The following is a 17,355-nucleotide window of genomic DNA, read 5'->3' on the forward strand; positions in this document are numbered from 1 at the left end:
ATGCACAATGGCATACTGTGTTTACAGCCAGACTGAACCATCTTAAACTCCTCTAATGAGGGGTTGCTAGGATCAGCCAGGATAGACTGGGCCTTCTTCAAAGTCCTAACCTTATACAGACAAGGAAGGCCATTTAGGTTCACACCAGCAATTTTGCTACACACTATGACTATACCTGGAAGTCTCTTTTTGTTTCTTGGGTTCAGTGACCTGAACCAGCTGATAAAAGAGAATGTAAGAATTGATTCAATAAAACAGAAATCCATATGAGAAAAGAGGGTAGAAGTATGGTAAAACTGCCAAAAAGAGCCTTGAGATGGAGTGCTGGAGAGTCATACTGCTGTATAATTTATTTTAAACGGTGCTTCTCTATGACATTATAGACTTTGAGGGATTTTCTTATAATGGTGTATGAATGGCTTTGCCAGTCCTCGCAGTGTCTAGGGGTTTGCTGGGTCTTCGCTTCTGAATTTTCTCCCACCTCGCTAGCACCTGGGTACTTGGACTCCTTACAAGTAGTTACATAGCAACAACAGCCATGGCAACTTCCACAGCAGCTCCTTATGATGCAGGAGGACAAAGAAATGCGAAGATGGAGAGAATATTATTTGTTAATGACTTTTTTCTGCTGTGACCTAAGAATCAGAATCAGAAATACTTTATTGATCCAAGGTAAATTTCAGTTGTTAAGGCTGCAATCATTTATCATATAAAAAGAATAAACGCCCTAATTATTTAAATAATTTAAATCCATCCATTAATCCATCCATCCATTTTTTTCCGCTTACCCGGAACACCTCTCCCAAGAAGTGCCCAGGAGGCATTCTAGTCAGATGCCTGAATCAGATCAACAGGTTCCTTGCAATGTGGAGGAGCAGCAGCTGTACTTTGAGCCCCTGCTGAATGGGTGCACTCCTCACCCATTCTCTAAGGGACAGGTTAGCTACACTTCAAAGGAAGCTCATTTCTGCCGCTTGTATTCACGATCTCATTCTTTTGGTCACTACTCATGACCATAGGTGAGGGTAGGGACATGGATTGACCAGTAAATCGACAGCTTTGCTTTCACGCTTAGCTCCCTCTTCACCACAACAGACCGATGCAGCGTCAGCATCACTGCAGATGCAGCCCCAATCCATTTGTCAATCTCCCGCTCCTTTCTCCCGTCACTCATGAACAAGACCCCGAGATACTTAAAATCCTCCACCTGGGGCACCTACTCATCCCTGAGCTGGAGTGGGCACGCCACCCTTTTCCTGCTGAGGACCATGGCTTCAGACTTAGAGGTGCTAATTCTCATGCCAGCTGCTTCACACTTGGCTGCAAACTGTTCCACTACAAGCTGAAGGCCACCACCTGATGAAGCCACCAGGACCATATCCTACGCAAAAAGCAGAGATAAGATTCTGAGGCCACCAAGGCTGAAGCCTTCCGCCACTTGGCTACGCCTGAAAATTCAGAGACAAAAGGCAGCCCTGGTGAAGTCCAACTCCCACTGCATCGTTGAATGAATCTGAGGTTCAACCAAGGGATAGACCCTCCTTTCCAGCACCCCTGGTTTAGGAGTGGGTTTATGGGAATTTTTGACCATTCGTCTAGAAGTGCATTCGTGAGGTCAGACACTGATGTTGGTTGAAAAGGCCTGGCTTAAAGTCTCTGCTCTAATTCACCCCAAAGGTGTTCTATTGGGTTGAGGTCAGGACAACAAACTCTCTCATCCATGTCGTTATGGTTCTGCTGCTCGGCCTTGGAAACCCATTCTATGAAGCTCTCTACACACTGTTCTTGTGCTAATCTGAAGGCCACGTGTAGCAATTGTCTCTGCAGAAAGTTGGCGACCTCTGCGCCTCAATTTTACGTGGCCTACCACTTCATGGTTCAGCTGCTGTCTCTCAGTCACTTTCACTATGTTATAATACCACTAACCAACTGTGACTGTGGAATATTTAGTAGCGAGTTCACGACTGGACTTGTTGCACAGGTGACATCCTATCACGCTGGAATTCACTGAGCTCCTGAGAGTGACCCATTCTTTCACAAATGTTTGAAAAAGCAGTCTGCATGCCTAGGTGCTTGGTTTTATACACTTGTGGCCAGGTGATTGGAACACCTGAATTTAATGATTTGGATGGGTGAGTGAATACTTTTGACAATATAGTGGATGTGTAGACCAACAAGATTCTTAATGTAAATTGTTTAAAATATTTATTAATGCTTCCTTATTTTCTTTTAGAAAAGAAAAGGTTTCTTTAAAGCTTGTCCCCTTTCTTTCCTTTTCTTTCCTCTTTAAAATAAATTGATTTTTACTTCACTGGTAAAACCTTTCCCACTGGACAAACAGCTTTCTCTCCAATCAGATGTTCACTGTAGTCTTCCCTTACATAGCAGCAGGGGGCATATATTCACTCCTACTAACAGAACCACGAGCCCAAGTCGCATCATGGATTTAAAGCATCCGCGGAGCTCCGGTGCGTCTCTATGCGCAGCCTCTGATATTTCGGCATGGACCTGGAGTTCGGGAGCAGGCAGACATGTGGATCTGCTTCTGAACCTTAGAGAGATGTGCTTAGAGTCGGCCGATACTGGCCGCCATGCGGAGGCTACTGACAGGGCAACGAAATCCAGATAAATTAGATTACTGGATTGACCGCAACAGATTATAGTTCTCCTACTTCCCCGATGCCTCACGAGAAAACAATCTGAAAATTTAGCCGAAATTTGAGGGAATATAGGCAAAGGTAAGCCTCTGGATTTATTTCGTGTATTTTTCCTCTTTTTTTTTTATAGGACTGCAAATATTTAGATTATAAGGTAGTTTAAGAATTTCTGGCAGGAGGACAGACGAAGGTCGCTATATAGCGCTGAGCTCAATTATTCAAGACGAACAGCTCATTTGGTGTAAATAAAAAAAAAAAGATTTTTTAAATTTGGCATTAAATTCTAGTCTAAACTCAAAGAGAAACCTTCTGGAACTTGCTTCACTTGCGGCATCAGACGTACGCAGTGAGCAGTCTATTCAACCCAGCTCTTATTGTCTTTAGTGAATGGATGGGCCCAGCAGCTTCAGATACCAGGTAAAAAGACCTTTTATATTTCTAGTGAACCAGCACCCAAAGCATTACAGGTGGATAGTTTTGCTCACATTTGTGTTAAATTATCAGGTTATGCTTTGATTAAATTATTAGGTTACTTTTTAAAAATGAAATAATTTTTAAATCAAACTGCTTAGAAAATATATTACTTTCACATAACATAACACAATGCATTCAGAGCTTTATTTCATACTTGTGTCATATGTGTCATACATGCAAACACGTTCAATGGAGTTACAACTAATTCACCTGATCAAACAAGTGCGGGACTGTGGCAACTGTGAAGCCACTGCAGTTGTTTTTAATCCCCATTACAGTCTCTACTCGTTTTTCTGGGCACCAGTCCCTACAGTGTGTCTAACCTGCATGTAATGTTATATAACAGCCTATCACAACCACTGACAACAAAAGCCAATCAGAAACTTTAACAACATGCAAACGGACTAATAGGGACTGCTTTATCAGATGAAATTTAACACTGTGACATTTTTGCAGCCTTACCTGTGATCATAAGTTGATTATTGTCAAATCCACAGACAGCAACAGCCTGGCTGTTTCAGTGCTTTGTGTAACGACCTGTTAAAAGAAAGCGCATAAATGCAGTCTCTCCCACTCTTGATGCTCCCTGATGCCTGAGTGTGGCCTGGTTTGTAGTGGTGGAGCCTAATCGCTAGATCACAGACATGTTTCAACACAGTCTTTGTGTCCAGTCCAATCAGATGATTCATGATATGCAATAGAAGTGATTAATGAACATCAACATGCACTTTGCGCAAATACAGAATATTAATGGTTAGAAAGGTTAAATGGTTAGAAAGGTTAAATGGTTAATGGTTAAAAGTTTTTTCTCAGTTATCTTGCCAGCCACTGATGTTTTCCTCCTGTTATGGTAGTGCTTATTGGTCTAATTGAAAGCATAGAGCCATCTTTGCTCTGCATATTGAATTTTGCTGCAAATCCAGACTATATAAAAATGAAAAGAATAGATGACAATAAAAAAGACATAACACCACTTCTGTGTTTGGTTATTGCCACAAAGCAATCCTACACTTTAAAGCTGATTCTAATGACATAGATGGATGAATGCTTCTTTTCTGTAAGTGTAGAAAGGAGCTTTTGAATTGTTTTGGTTTATGGTCCAAGACACACCCCCACCAATGTTTACTATAAATGGTATACAAAAATAACATCAAAATAACATAGCTCAAACCTTGTGACTGATCAAAATGGTGCCTTTTGATGTGAGATGAATGGGTCACCGTCACTCATGAAAATGACATGCTCAGCCTCTTCATGCAGCACTGCACTGTTATTTGGAGAGACGGTGTGCCGGTATAAGCAGAAATAGCCAGTCAAGCAGGAATGCTGTTTTACATTGTGTCTATAATCTGCCACATGAAAACAGGAGCGATATTAAGTTTAATTAAAAATGAAACCAAATGTATAAAACTGTCAGTACACAGCGCCATACTTTTCTGTTTTCATCGAGAAAGGAGATAGACAGATTGTGCTGTGTGGACTTAGACTGAGAGTATAATCCTTTCTAGCAGGGAGGAAGGTAGGATAATGCAACCCACAGAGAGGCTTGCAGACCCTGCTTGGCTGCTGTGCTGTTGCCATGGCTGATAATCAACTGACAACTGATACTGCAGGAGGACCCGCATTGTACAGACTCACCCTTTGGGGGGCTATTTAGTTACAAAATTGTTGCAGAATTTTCAAAAGCAGCCAGTTCGGAGTTCATGAGGAAGCCAGTTTATTGTAGATAGGTGTTTGTAATGATATTTTTAAATCTTTAGGCACAAAAAGAAGAGGTGCTCATTTGCTGTCTATATGAGAGTAATTTACACTGAAGTAATACTTCTTTATTCCTGAATATCTTTCTTTTAATCACTGATTGGCTGTCCTGTGGTTTTAACTGTAGCACTGCTGCGTGTTCCTCCTGCAGAGCGATCACATGGTGGACAGCTTTAACTCAGGGAGCTATTATCGTCCGTTCACGTCTATTAATACCATGAAAGGCCGCGCTGTGTAAAGATGGTGCTCAGTTACGTCTGACAGAAGTCGCAAGGGTTTAAGTTGTAATTAGATGCCAGGTTGTAAAGGCACTAGAACTTGTTTACCTTCTTGAATGGTACAGTCAAGCTCCCCAATTAGCCATTTGATGTAGAGATGTAAAGTTCTTGATGACACATACTGTAGCAATATATTTAGTTAATAGGTGTCATTTTGTGCCACTGTTTTTCCTAATACATTTCATGCACCTGATGTGTTTATATTGTGCCTCCATCTCCTCACCTTCCTGTTCTAAAGTGCTCCTCTAAAATAATTTCTAATGCTCTACGCAGAGAGTCATTTTATCATATGAACTTATTTCTGCAGTTAAACAGTTAAAGGTCAACTGTAGCCATTTTCCTTATGATTCATGTTGCTTTGACTCACATTGCTGCCTGTGTTTATATGTGCATGTCTTCCTGTTCACTTGTGTTTCTTTGTGTGTTTCTATGTAACTGTATTTCCTTCAGACTGGCAGCCATGCTGACCAGCTTTCTGGAAGGTCTGTTCTGCTGCTTCACCTCAAAGTCGACCAATATTGTGGTTCCTGTAGAAACTTCAGAGCCTGCTGATGGCTACGAGTTTGTGGAGGTAAAACCAGGCCGCATCCTGCGGGTTCGACATATCATCCCTGACCGGCCGGTGGTGGAGGAACCCACTGGGCTTGGTGGGAGTGTGAGCTGCAAACGAAAGATCACAGTTTACCGTAATGGACAGCTGTTCATTGAGAACTTGGGTGACAGGGCGAGCGCAGAGCTGAAAAGCTGCCAGAATGGAGAGACAGAACCCAACAGCACTGTGGAGGTAGAACTGACAGACTGTGGTAAGTCGTCACCGCCTGTCAGCATTCCTGAGGTGAGATCAGACTCTGTCGCGGCTGGAAACAACGGGGCACCTGAGACAGCGGCAGCAGCGGGAGAGGCACCTGCCCCTGAACAGAATGACCAATCACAGCAACCCAGGAAGCGCAGGCGGAAGCCCAAGCGCACCGTGGTGATTGACTGTGAAAGAAAGATATCAGCCTGTAAAGGGACACATCCAGATGTTGCATTGTTCTTCATTCATGGAGTGGGAGGTTCGCTGGATATCTGGGGAAGCCAGCTGGACTTCTTTTCCCGGCTGGGGTACGAAGTGATCGCCCCGGACCTGGCAGGACACGGAGCCAGCTCAGCACCACAGATACCTGCAGCATACACTTTCTATGCACTGGCTGAGGATATGAGAATAATCTTCAAGAGATATGCACGGAAGAGGAATATTCTCATAGGACACTCTTATGGGTGAGTTAAAGATCACAACATTCACACAGAAGATAGTGAATTATGTAAAGTAGACAGATTTCATATGTGAATAACATAGATTTAATTTCAATGTGACTTTCTGGACTGTATTCCAAGCTAAGTATAATAAACATAAAAGGATGCTAAAGTTTTTTTTATGACAGTCTTATACTATAGTTTTTTCTACACTAGCTGCCTTTAACTACCTGTACAGGTATTACAATTGCTCTTAATTGCATTTCATCTGCTGTTAAATCTGATAATTATCTTTCCCTGTTTTCTTCACACTAGATTTAAGCTAGAATTTAAAGAAGTGACTTCCAGTGTTGACTTTTGAAAACTAGAGCCAATGAAAACGTAGGACACTCACAGTATGTGGGAAGCAGTACAAGAAAAACAAAAATGCTGTGCACTCACACATAAAATGGCCACCTGGTCTCCTTACTGTTAGACCGTATTTCTTAAAATAATGAGTCTCAACACTGTTCAAACAGATTGAACAGCATTATAAGGTCTATTCTGTAACTTATTGCATTACATGTCTTTGTTGTTGCTGCTGCATCTGTTGTCTCTTATTGCAATAATGCAAGAATAAGCATGCCATAGTTTAAATTTGCCCTGAATGGTGCATTTTAATTAAAAGATGATTACCACAGCATGATCAGCCTGTTTCTTTCTGTCGGCCCTGTAACCAGTCTTTTGTTCTTTTTGCTTTAGTGTGTCGTTCTGTACGTTCCTGGCTCATGAGTATCCAGAACAGATTCACAAGATGGTGATGATCAATGGTGGTGGTCCCACCGCTCTGGAGCCCAGCCTCTGCTCCATCTTCAACCTACCGACCTGTGTGCTTCACTGCCTCTCCCCGCTGCTAGCCTGGTGCTTTCTCAAGTAAGACAGCGAAAGACGAGGAACATAAAGATAACAGAGTAATGTGGCAATGCCACATGTCTGATATTTGAAAGGTCCTTCAAAGGAGGCCTGGTCATGATTTTTTTCTGTTTATCTAAACAGTTTTAGCCTCCTAAATTTAAAAACTTTCAAGCTGAAATGAACACGTCGGTTCCAAATGAGATATTCAAATGTAAATACAAATGGGTAAAATGCAGCTTATTGTTGTTTTTATTTCAATTTTACTTCATAGTGACAATATTCACGTAAGACAAATAGTATTTACATAAATTGTAGAAAGAGAGACAAAGTAAGACAGGAGCAAAATTAAATGTATTACACATAAAGGGACAGGAGCAAGATCGACAAACTGGTGCGGAGGTCTAGCTCTGTGTTGGGATGTCCTCTGGAGTCTGTGATGGTGATGGGTGAGAGGAGGATGTTAGCAAAGCTGACATCCATCATGGACAACCCCCATCACCCTCTGCATGAGACCGTGGGTGAGCTGAGCAGCTCCTTCAGTCAGAGACTGAAACATCCTCGCTGCAGGAAGGAGCGCTTTCGCAGGTCATTCATCCCAACAGCAGTTAGACTGTACAACACTTCATAATGTCTTGAGTCACTTGGACACTTTATCTCCTCTGCCATCACTTTATCCTTACAGTCCAGATACATTTTATTTATTACACTCACCCATATAATGCATACCGTGTATGCTGTGTACCTTACCGGCTACAAATGTATATAATATTTTGATATCTGTATATAGTGTTTTGATGTGTGTGTATATGTGTGTATATGTACATGTGTGTATTGACTATATATTTTCTGTATATAGTGCTTATGTATATGTGTATAGTGTTTTTCTATTTTATTCTATTCTATTTTTAGTTTTCTGTACTGAGCTGCTGTAATGCGCAAATTTCCCCGTCGTGGGATCATTAAAGTTTTATCTTATCTTATCTTATCTTATCTTATCTTATCTTATCTTATCTTATCTTATCTTATAATATGTATCTAAAATAAGGCCGATATGGTAATTGTACTAGTATTTAATTTGCCTGTTAAATGAATATTTAAAATAATCAGAATCCTCAATTTTTGAAGCAGTTTTATTTGGGCTGACTATCATCTACTCTGCCATCTACAGAGCTGGCTTTGCTCGGCAGGGTGCCAGGGAGAAGCAGCTGCTGAGAGAGAACAATGCATTCAATGTGTCGTCATTTGTGCTGCGTGCCATGATGAGCGGGCAGTACTGGCCCGAGGGGGACGAAGTTTACCACGCTGAGCTCACAGTGCCCATCCTGCTGGTTCATGGCATGCATGACAAGTTTGTCCCTGTTGAAGAGGACCAACGGATGGCAGAAGTAAGTGGGGGATCTTCAAGGCCAGAGTTCCAAATGGAGAAATTATTCATATAAATAACAGATTAGGCACAAAAACCAACATTCCATGGTGAAATGGATGTTTGGAAAGAATAAAATCCATTTAAAAATCATTTTTAGAGTAACAGTCAAATTTCACAGTCATAATTATGCAATATGGCATGAGTCATCCGTAGTAGGAATCATGGCCTTTCTTTGCATTTCAAATTGAACTCCCTGGTGAGCATTTTCTAATCTTTTAGCCTGATTTTTCTCACTGCTGAAAGCAGCTGCACTAGGCAGCAAACACTGTAACACAATGATGGAATTAGCAGCTTAAGAGCCAAGTATTTCCCTCAGGAGTTGGTAATCAGAACAAATATAGATGCATAGTGAATCGACTTGCATCCTCCAGGTGGCCAGAAAAACAACTGAATGCTCCAAATAAATCAGCGTTTTTGCCGAATCTACTGGATGTGTAAAGGAGCAGCTGTTTAACAGTGTTCTGTTTACATCTTGCGGCTGCACCAGTGAAAGTTTAAAACAATCAGTGGGTTTAAGATATTATTGGGTAAACAACAGCCAAAACAATAATACAGTCCCTGAACTTTAGGGAGTGTTTTGTAGAATTGCTTTCAGAAAAGAGACAGGACAATTCATTTAAATGCCAAATTATGGTCTTCAGTGAACTTACCAACATACTGCGGTTGTATACCTCCCACTAAAAAAGAGCAAAAAGCTTTAAAAGCCTCACTAATTAGCACTTTCTTTGACAACAATCATTCCTTTGGACTGCACAAAACTTTTTTTTGCTCATTGTTTCTTTCTATTTTCACATCAGATACTTCTAATGGCTTTCCTGAAGGTCTTGGAGGACGGCAGTCACATGGTCATGATGGAGTGTCCGGATGCTGTCAACACACTCCTGCATGAGTTCTTGCTCTGGGAACCACCGACTCTTCCAGCACCAAAGTCCAAAACCCGTCCAGAGACTGCTAAAGCTCGAACTGATAACGCTAAGGCTGTATCGGAGCCCGCCAAGGCCCGGCCTGCAACTGCTAAACAAACCTAATGAAACGGCAGCAGATTCAGATTGAAGCTGAAACACCGGCTGCTACAGCGAATCAGGACTGGCCGTGCACTCTGTGCATCCCGAGCAACTGAGCTGGCACGAGCTGTTGAACCCGACGATGAGCCAGTTTATTCGAACTGGTCCCGCTGAAGGTTGGACACTGTTGATTCCAGCTCCTGTAGGTCAGCCGTAAAGAAACTCCCAGATTTAGCATACAGCAGGGAAGAGATGGTTGTGCCTTCAACGTTGTGCTCTGATCATGGTAACTAGGAGCATAAATGGAAACAGTCATGAGGGCAATGGTGAAAATCGTTGCCAAGAGGGAAAGGTGATAAGCATGCACAAATCAAACATGTCGGTCTGAATTAGCGCTCCCTGGAGGGTGAAGAAGCAAAACAAAACGTGGTTGGTGTGAAACGTGCTGCTGGTTGAGTGCATTATGTAAAATTGACAGCTCAGGCTCAACCTTACGAAAGTTAGCTGGATAGTTTATTAATGTTTTGTATACGTGGCTGGATTTTTTTTATTTTTTTTGAACTCCTCAGAAGCTCACCTGTTGTAAAGGTAAGCATTTTAAAATAATACACAATGCAATTGCATACACAAAATAGCATTTGAAGCAATTGGGAAGATGTTTGCTGATCCTTCTTTTTTTTTTTTTTTTGTTCATCACCTCTTAAAAGTGAAACAGAATATTATTTTTGTACTGTGCACTACAGCGTGAAGTTTCATCCCGTGCTCACTGGAGCTATGAAAGCAGCTGCTTCTGATATTGAATAGAAATACATGATTGGGTGTTTAATGGATGGTTGCATTGTGACTTGTCAAGCTGAAATAATGAAAAGGGACCTGCCGATATGGACAGAAGTTAGAGTAAAGTTACTACTTCCTCGACATCAGGAAAATGATGTTCAGTCAAGCGTGCACCGCTAAATCTAGCAATAATCGAAGCTCATGACTGAACAGCACAAATGACATGTATGTAGTGAGGTATTAAAACAACAGGAAACAGTGTAACGGTGTGTCAGGGAAATACAAAAATAAACACTACTATGACTGTGTCCAAGCTGATACTACACTACAAAGTATTTGAACACATTCATTGATGTGCCAGTACTGCAGCACTACAAAAGTGACTGAAATTTTGTTTATTGTGTCCTCACAGTGTAGACAATCAACACTAGGAAGCTATTAAATGCTCTGTGACTGTATTTTTATTGATTGGTTTAGTTTGTGTATCGTTACATTCTTGCTGTTAGTGCTGGCGTAGGACACACATTTGCTGTGTTCACAAAACCTATTCAGAGCCTCTAACACAAATCAATCAATGTTCAGTTTGTACAGTACAACATGTGGCACAGACTTCATTGTTTTCTCTCAATTCAGATGTATTTGTTTGTTTTTTTAATGCATCGGATAAACTTTTTATACATTTTACTTCAGGTTGGAATGAATATTTTTGAGATTTATAGCAGAAAATTTTGCTTTTGATTGTCCTGAATGGAAGGAAACATTTTGTATCTTGTGTGTCTTAAATTTTGTAACAGTTGGCCTTTGACAAAGAAAAACAATATTCTGAAATATTCACTTTATCAAAGTAAATGTGAATTTTCAAAAAAGAAAAAAAAGCTTCTGTTTTTTTTTTTCTACATTTCAAGCAGCTTTGACATTTTTTGTGAACTCTCCTTTTCATTCTGTTTTACAGCCTTCTTTACAGTTATATTGTTGCACACCAGTCCCACCAGATATATCCTGCTAGTTAAGGATTAAGGTGCTGACATCAGGGCGTGTATTCACAAAGCTTCCAGAAGTACAAAGAGGTATTTAAGCCATAGAATTATAACATTTCTCAGAATTTCCCTTCAAAGTTAAGACTAAATCCTGGCAAAGTAAAAGACAAAAACACCAGCAAAGACAAAAATGACTCCAAAAGCATCATTGCTGCTTTCTAAGGTGAGACTGTTGTAAGTAGAAAGAAGGACTTTTAAGAGGATTAAGAGTTTCCGAAGCGCAGAAGAAACAGAATATTTGTAGCTCACATTATGCAGTTAATTCACAATAATCCATTTAAGCAAAAGAAGATACAACCATCACCAAAGCAGGAGTCATGCAAGAGAGCCAATAAAAACAAACAAAAATGGTCAAAGTTCTCACACTGACACATTAAATAAACGTAAGCAAGCAAATACAACACCTGTAAATGTAAATACTGTAAAGATGGATCGGATTTTCTAATATTTTAAGGCAGGGTGAAAAGCATCCACTTAATTAAACTGAGCTCTTCATATTTCCTCCAGATTAAATCACATGATTAGGTCTGTTCTTTGCACTGTCAGCTGTATGCCCATTAATGTTTTGTTTTTCAACAAATTACATTTTTTTGAAATAATCACACGTTTGATGAAGATAAATGTTTCAGTTGTTTTGCTCAGAGATATTTTCTGATTCACTTCAAAGCTCGGACTCGTTATAGGTTTGGTTGATTGTTAGAGCGTACTCAGCCCTGAAGCTGATGTAAGGAACAAACACACACATACGATGATAAACCTCCAGAAATTTTAGCTTTTTTCTGCTCTTTGAACATTTTTTCTGTTGCAGGAAAAATACAGAATAAAATGGTTATCAGGTAAATTTATTCTGAATGAAAAAGAAAATCATCATGTCTCATTCACTGAGAGTTGAACATATCACTGTCCAGCTTGTCTGCTTCTTTAGTATGGTACAGGTGTGGCCTGACTAAAGCTGATACTCAATATATCAATATATCGCACAACCACAAAATCCAAAAGATGCTGATTGAAATTTTTCTCCATCTCCATTAAAACCTTCCCAGCGTTGGTGTTTGTGTAGTAAGAATCTGAGTGAGAAATCTGTTTTTCATTTAAAGATATGGTTAACAAAACAGTAAGCAATAAGCAAATACAATACATAAATAAAACTCTTATTGTAAGTCTCTTTTAATAGAAATGGGGTGGCACAAACATCACACTTAACTAAATAATTCAAAAATGCTCAACATTATATATGAACGAGGATTACAAGATGTTTTTTTAGTAAAAAAAAAAAAAACCTAGATAAACTAAATCAATTTCATGAGCAGTTAGAGTAAGCAAAAACACGTGTACTGTATACTTCAAATTTAGTTTACTACACAGTAAATCCAGGATCTCTAGTTTGATGACAGCAGGTTTCGTAAACTTGATCATTTTCATCCTAGTACATTTCCAAACATTTATAACTTAGTTTAAATCATACATTTTGGGAAATTGGTCAAATTCTTCAACAAATTTCACAAATTACACCCTGTCAAATCTTTACAATATTTATACAATCATTCTGAAATTTTAAACGAAAAGAAGCATAGAAGTAAAGCGTTTCTCATGAGCAGAGAACAGCCATAAACGTGCCTTCATCCTCAAACCCCTGGAGTGACAGTGGGACCATTGCTGGTGTCGTCCAGTGGGGTCTTCTCTGTGGGGGTGGACTCTTTTTCAGCCTCCTCCGTCTTCTCTTCTTTATCGCCGCCTGACACCAGAGGAGTATTCTCTGCTGCCGGCTGCTGGTCATTGCTGGTAGTGCTGGCTGGCTCCTCAGTCTTTCCTCCATCTTTCTGCTCTGCTGCCTTTGTTTCATTGACTATCTGCACTGAGTCAGCTGCAGGGGCCTGCACCGGTTTCACTTCCCCGTTCTGAACGGGGAAGACGGCCTCCACAGCGTCGTATAAGAACCTGTATTGCTCCTGTTAGAAAGAGAGACGGATTTGAGAGGAAGCAAAACATTGTTTCAATGGTTTTTGTTAAAGTGAATCTTGCTTTGTAGGCAGTCTCGGTTTTTGTTAAAGCACAAATAAATAAGAGCACCAGAAACAACAATTTCTCAGTCAACAATCCCACAAAAACAGCACAAACGCTGGAATGATCTTACTATTAAATTCTGGTCAGCCATACAAAAATATTATAGCTGATTCCTGTTACTAAAGACTTCCACAAAAACTAGTCATTAGCCACACTATCTTACTGTACTAGATGACATGTTGCCTCATTACAATCATGCATATACTTTCCCACTGCTGCCAAAATGAACTAATTACTGATATCTGCTTAATTTACAGTGCCCGGGTGATGCAGAGCATTGTTTACTGCAATTAAAGAAGATTTATATGTTAGGTCCTAAAGGCTAGGAAAATAAATAAATGTGGCTCAGTCTCAGAATATTGATGGTTTTGGTCTTTTAAACTGATAAGTTGAAAATAACAGGCATAAATTATCATGACCCTTGAGCTCTAACTTTTTTTCAAAACCATATTATAAAGCAATTCCTAGTCAGCTAGAACAAGGAACTGGTGATGTGAAATGTTGATGTCTCGATACAAACAGCTCTTAGTGTGAAGGACACATATCTGGGTTCCTCTTTCTTACCAGGGTGGAGAGCATCTGCTGTCTCTCCTTGCGCAGAGTTTTGACCACTTGGAAAACATCCACCAGCTTCTCGCTCTCAGCGCTGTCCAGCACGTTCCACAGGGCACAGAAAACGCCCGAGCGGGACGAGCCGTCACTGAGGAGCACACAAACACAGAAAATTACAATGAGGAAAGACGATTTTCCTCCTTTCGGCTGCTAGAGCTGACATTTAGAATTTACTTAACAGTAGCCTGTTAAGGACGTCACACAGATAAAATAATCTTTAAAGATAGATCTATTTTCATAGAAAACAAAAACAGCACTGGTTTAAATATTAGGATTTCCCTAAACGAATGGCGTTAAATCCATGTGAATACTCAACTTGTTCCTGATCAGTTAAGAGCTTTAATGTGAGCCAGGGAGAGCTAATCTCAAGCACATTTTTAGTCGAGATATTTACCTTAAATTTGCGATGTAAATGATTTCTTTAATGGCACTGGTGGCTTAGACTAAAGCAGTATATGTATAGAAATACTGCTACATGTAGTCAATTTATATATGCATCATTTCAAAAAGGCATCCTACTGTATAGCTTGCGATCTGTGCAGTACCAGGCTCTTTAAGATCACATGAAAGCGAGCACTTTTCACCGTCTGCCCCGCAACTCAACAAAGTAGGGAAGTTCTTTCTTGCAACACATTTTACTGGTGTGAAAACTTGAAAGCTGTGAAAGATGAGTCATCCTGTGCTGCATACTGCCCCTAATCACTGAACAGTGGACATTTTTCTCTGATGCTTTCTTACTCGCAGTGGACCACCATGGGATTGTTCCTCTGTGATTTGCTGCTGCCGCAGTTTTGCTTGATGTCCTTGATCATGTCTGTGAGATCTTGAGGTTTCTCTGGCACCTCTCCGTTCCCCCACTTCAGGAACTGGAAATGTTTTATCGGCCGACTGTCTTTCCTCTGTGGAAAGAAGTGGTGTTGGTTTAAAAATGACTGGTCTCATCACACTCACACTTTGTTACAGAGAGAAAACATGTGGGGCTGTTGTGTTACCTTGACATGGCGGATCTGCATGCTGCGGCTGATGAAATTTGGGGAGTTGTCTGTGCTCACCACTTCCACCTCAATCTCTCCAAAACATTTCTTTTCTTTATCCCAGTAAATAGAGTCCTATTAAGAAGAAGACACAGAAGAAAATCAGCATATTTATTATTTACTTCTTAAGAGTGTGCATATGCTGTATATCATTATAAGAACATTATATTTTAGGTACCGTATCTCCTTCACTGTTGTCTGAAAACATGACAACAATAGACACTTTTTTCTGGTGAACCATCGACCAGAAGTCAGCCATGGTGTCTGGCAGTGGAGTCTGTGCTACTATGAAGGCACGAGAGCCCCAGTAGCCCTGTGTGGGAAAGAAAACGCATCAGTCTAAATAAGATGAGACACATTTCTTTCTCTGCTACAACAGGAAAGGTTTTAACAGGAAGCAGTTTGTCACACTTTAAGAGAAGCTCATATTTCTGTCAGTTTGACGCAGAAACAGGTTTATAAATAGGATGAACGTGTCAGTGAAATAACTTACAGCAATGTGGGAAGCATTGATGTATTTAGTGGAGTCTTCATCTTCTTCATCTGATGACTCTTCCTCCTCATCATCTTCATCAGGGTCACTATCCTGACTTTGCCCTTCATCCAGCTTCAGCAAGACACGGTTGTAGTCATCTGCAGGTTTGGCATGAAAACATGAATGCATGCATGCATGTAATCATACTGTATAAACACACACACACACACACACACAGATGTGTGATTTGCAGCAGTCACTCACAGGGGATGACGGTTGAAGTACGATTCTTTTTCTTGTTTTCTTCTGTGACGCCCGTGTTGAATGTCCTCCAGTTTTTAAAGCTGGGGAGTCTCTGCAATATATATTTTTTAATTATTAAAACTTTGATGATGATAAGTTAAAGTCTGTAATTTCTTCAACACATTCATAGTGAGGATGTGACAGAAAAGAAGAAAGGAAGGTAAAAACTGCAACTATTTTTTTACTTGATGAAAAGATGTTTTGTGCTACATGTGATGGATATTTTAAGGTGATCTTGCTCAAACACTGTTGAGCTACCACACTAAACAATGTGCCTGCAGTTTGGTAAAAATCTGTGACTTACTCAGTGACCTAAACATAATCATGTGTTTTTGAAGCTGCACTTTCAACTCGCCACATTGCTCTTCAGTATTTTACAAATATATAACAATAATAAACTATAACATACCTCAAACTCATCCTCCATCAGGGTGGGCTCGCTGTCTGAGTTTTTCTCTTTGAGAGTGGTCAGCGAGCTGTGCAGCTCAGACAGATTGATCTCTGTCTCTCCAAACTGGTTGTGCTCCAGCAGGGCCTGGTGAATCAGGATGTACTGGGCCTATGCGCAGACAAATGTACTTGTCTTAGCACACAAAAATGTAGATTTTTACAAAAGACAAACCTCTATTGTGCTGCACAGTTTATATCTCAGGTTTCTCTCTCTAACTTATTTATTGGTTTCAAGCAGCATATTCAAAAGTAACAAGTTAAAATGTTAAAAGTAAACTTTGTTATGCATCTAAATGATTGTGAGGTTTAATATAAAACACTGAAACATCCATTTTTAAAATATTACAGTGATTTCTTTACATACCAGGCAATACTATGATGGTATAACACACACACACACACACACACGCACGCACGCACGCACGCACGCGCGCGCACGCGCGCGCGCGCACACACGATCAGAGAGGAAAACAAAAAGCAAACTAAAAAAGCTGAAAAGCAGACAATTCAACAAAGACAAAAACAGGACTGTATGTACACACAGAGGGCTGAGTGAGGATGACATAAACGCAGACACAGTCAAACACAGGTGAAGAAAAACGAGGACGGGACCAAAAATCACAAAGAAGAGAAACAAAAACAGGAAGCAAAACAAGACACGAGATAATAAAACCAAGTAATACAGGAATGACCAAAAGATAAAGGTGTTCATGTTAAACTGTCATTAAAGTTCATTTTTTGTATTAATAAAAAAGTTGTTTTAAGAGTTTGTTTATCTTTGTCATATCTAAGTCTCCATCCATCCATCCATCCATCCGTCTACAGAAATGATTTAGATGAGCTGATTTACTTTCCATATGTTTCCTGAGAACTGGC

The 17,355-nt window shown here is 40.2% G+C and overlaps 2 protein-coding genes across 6 annotated transcripts in view; one reads left to right on the forward strand and one right to left on the reverse strand.

Moving 5' to 3' along the window:
* Positions 1-2,445: 2,445 nt before the first annotated feature.
* abhd8b (abhydrolase domain containing 8b) lies at positions 2,446-11,314 on the forward strand. 3 transcript variants are annotated; one of them, XM_030726957.1, is made up of 5 exons: positions 2,446-2,738; positions 5,618-6,427; positions 7,145-7,315; positions 8,466-8,682; positions 9,521-11,314. In XM_030726957.1, exons 2-5 carry the CDS (start codon positions 5,628-5,630, stop codon positions 9,749-9,751), a joined length of 1,419 nt encoding a protein of 472 aa, XP_030582817.1. In that variant the 5' UTR covers positions 2,446-2,738; positions 5,618-5,627; the 3' UTR covers positions 9,752-11,314. The 3 variants fall into 3 exon arrangements, with proteins under 3 accessions (XP_030582817.1, XP_030582816.1, XP_030582815.1); XM_030726956.1 differs by lacking the exon at positions 2,446-2,738 and adding an exon at positions 2,825-3,074; XM_030726955.1 differs by lacking the exon at positions 2,446-2,738 and having other exon boundaries at positions 5,480-6,427.
* Positions 11,315-12,367: 1,053 nt separating this feature from the next.
* ptprc (protein tyrosine phosphatase receptor type C) overlaps positions 12,368-17,355 on the reverse strand; it is a 20,847-nt gene continuing 15,859 nt past the window's right edge. For 2 of the 3 annotated variants that reach the window (XM_030726952.1, XM_030726953.1), the window contains 8 exons: positions 16,439-16,588; positions 15,991-16,081; positions 15,745-15,884; positions 15,430-15,564; positions 15,210-15,326; positions 14,956-15,116; positions 14,170-14,305; positions 13,167-13,490 (listed from right to left, as the gene is read on the reverse strand). In XM_030726952.1, coding sequence (XP_030582812.1) covers positions 13,167-13,490; positions 14,170-14,305; positions 14,956-15,116; positions 15,210-15,326; positions 15,430-15,564; positions 15,745-15,884; positions 15,991-16,081; positions 16,439-16,588 — 1,254 coding nt within the window. Of the gene's footprint in view, positions 13,491-14,169; positions 14,306-14,955; positions 15,117-15,209; positions 15,327-15,429; positions 15,565-15,744; positions 15,885-15,990; positions 16,082-16,438; positions 16,589-17,355 lie in introns of all 3 variants that reach the window. The other variant, XM_030726951.1, reaches the window with a different exon arrangement.

This window comes from Archocentrus centrarchus, chromosome 4 (assembly GCF_007364275.1).
Source record: "Archocentrus centrarchus isolate MPI-CPG fArcCen1 chromosome 4, fArcCen1, whole genome shotgun sequence".
Taxonomy (NCBI): Eukaryota; Metazoa; Chordata; class Actinopteri; order Cichliformes; family Cichlidae; genus Archocentrus; species Archocentrus centrarchus.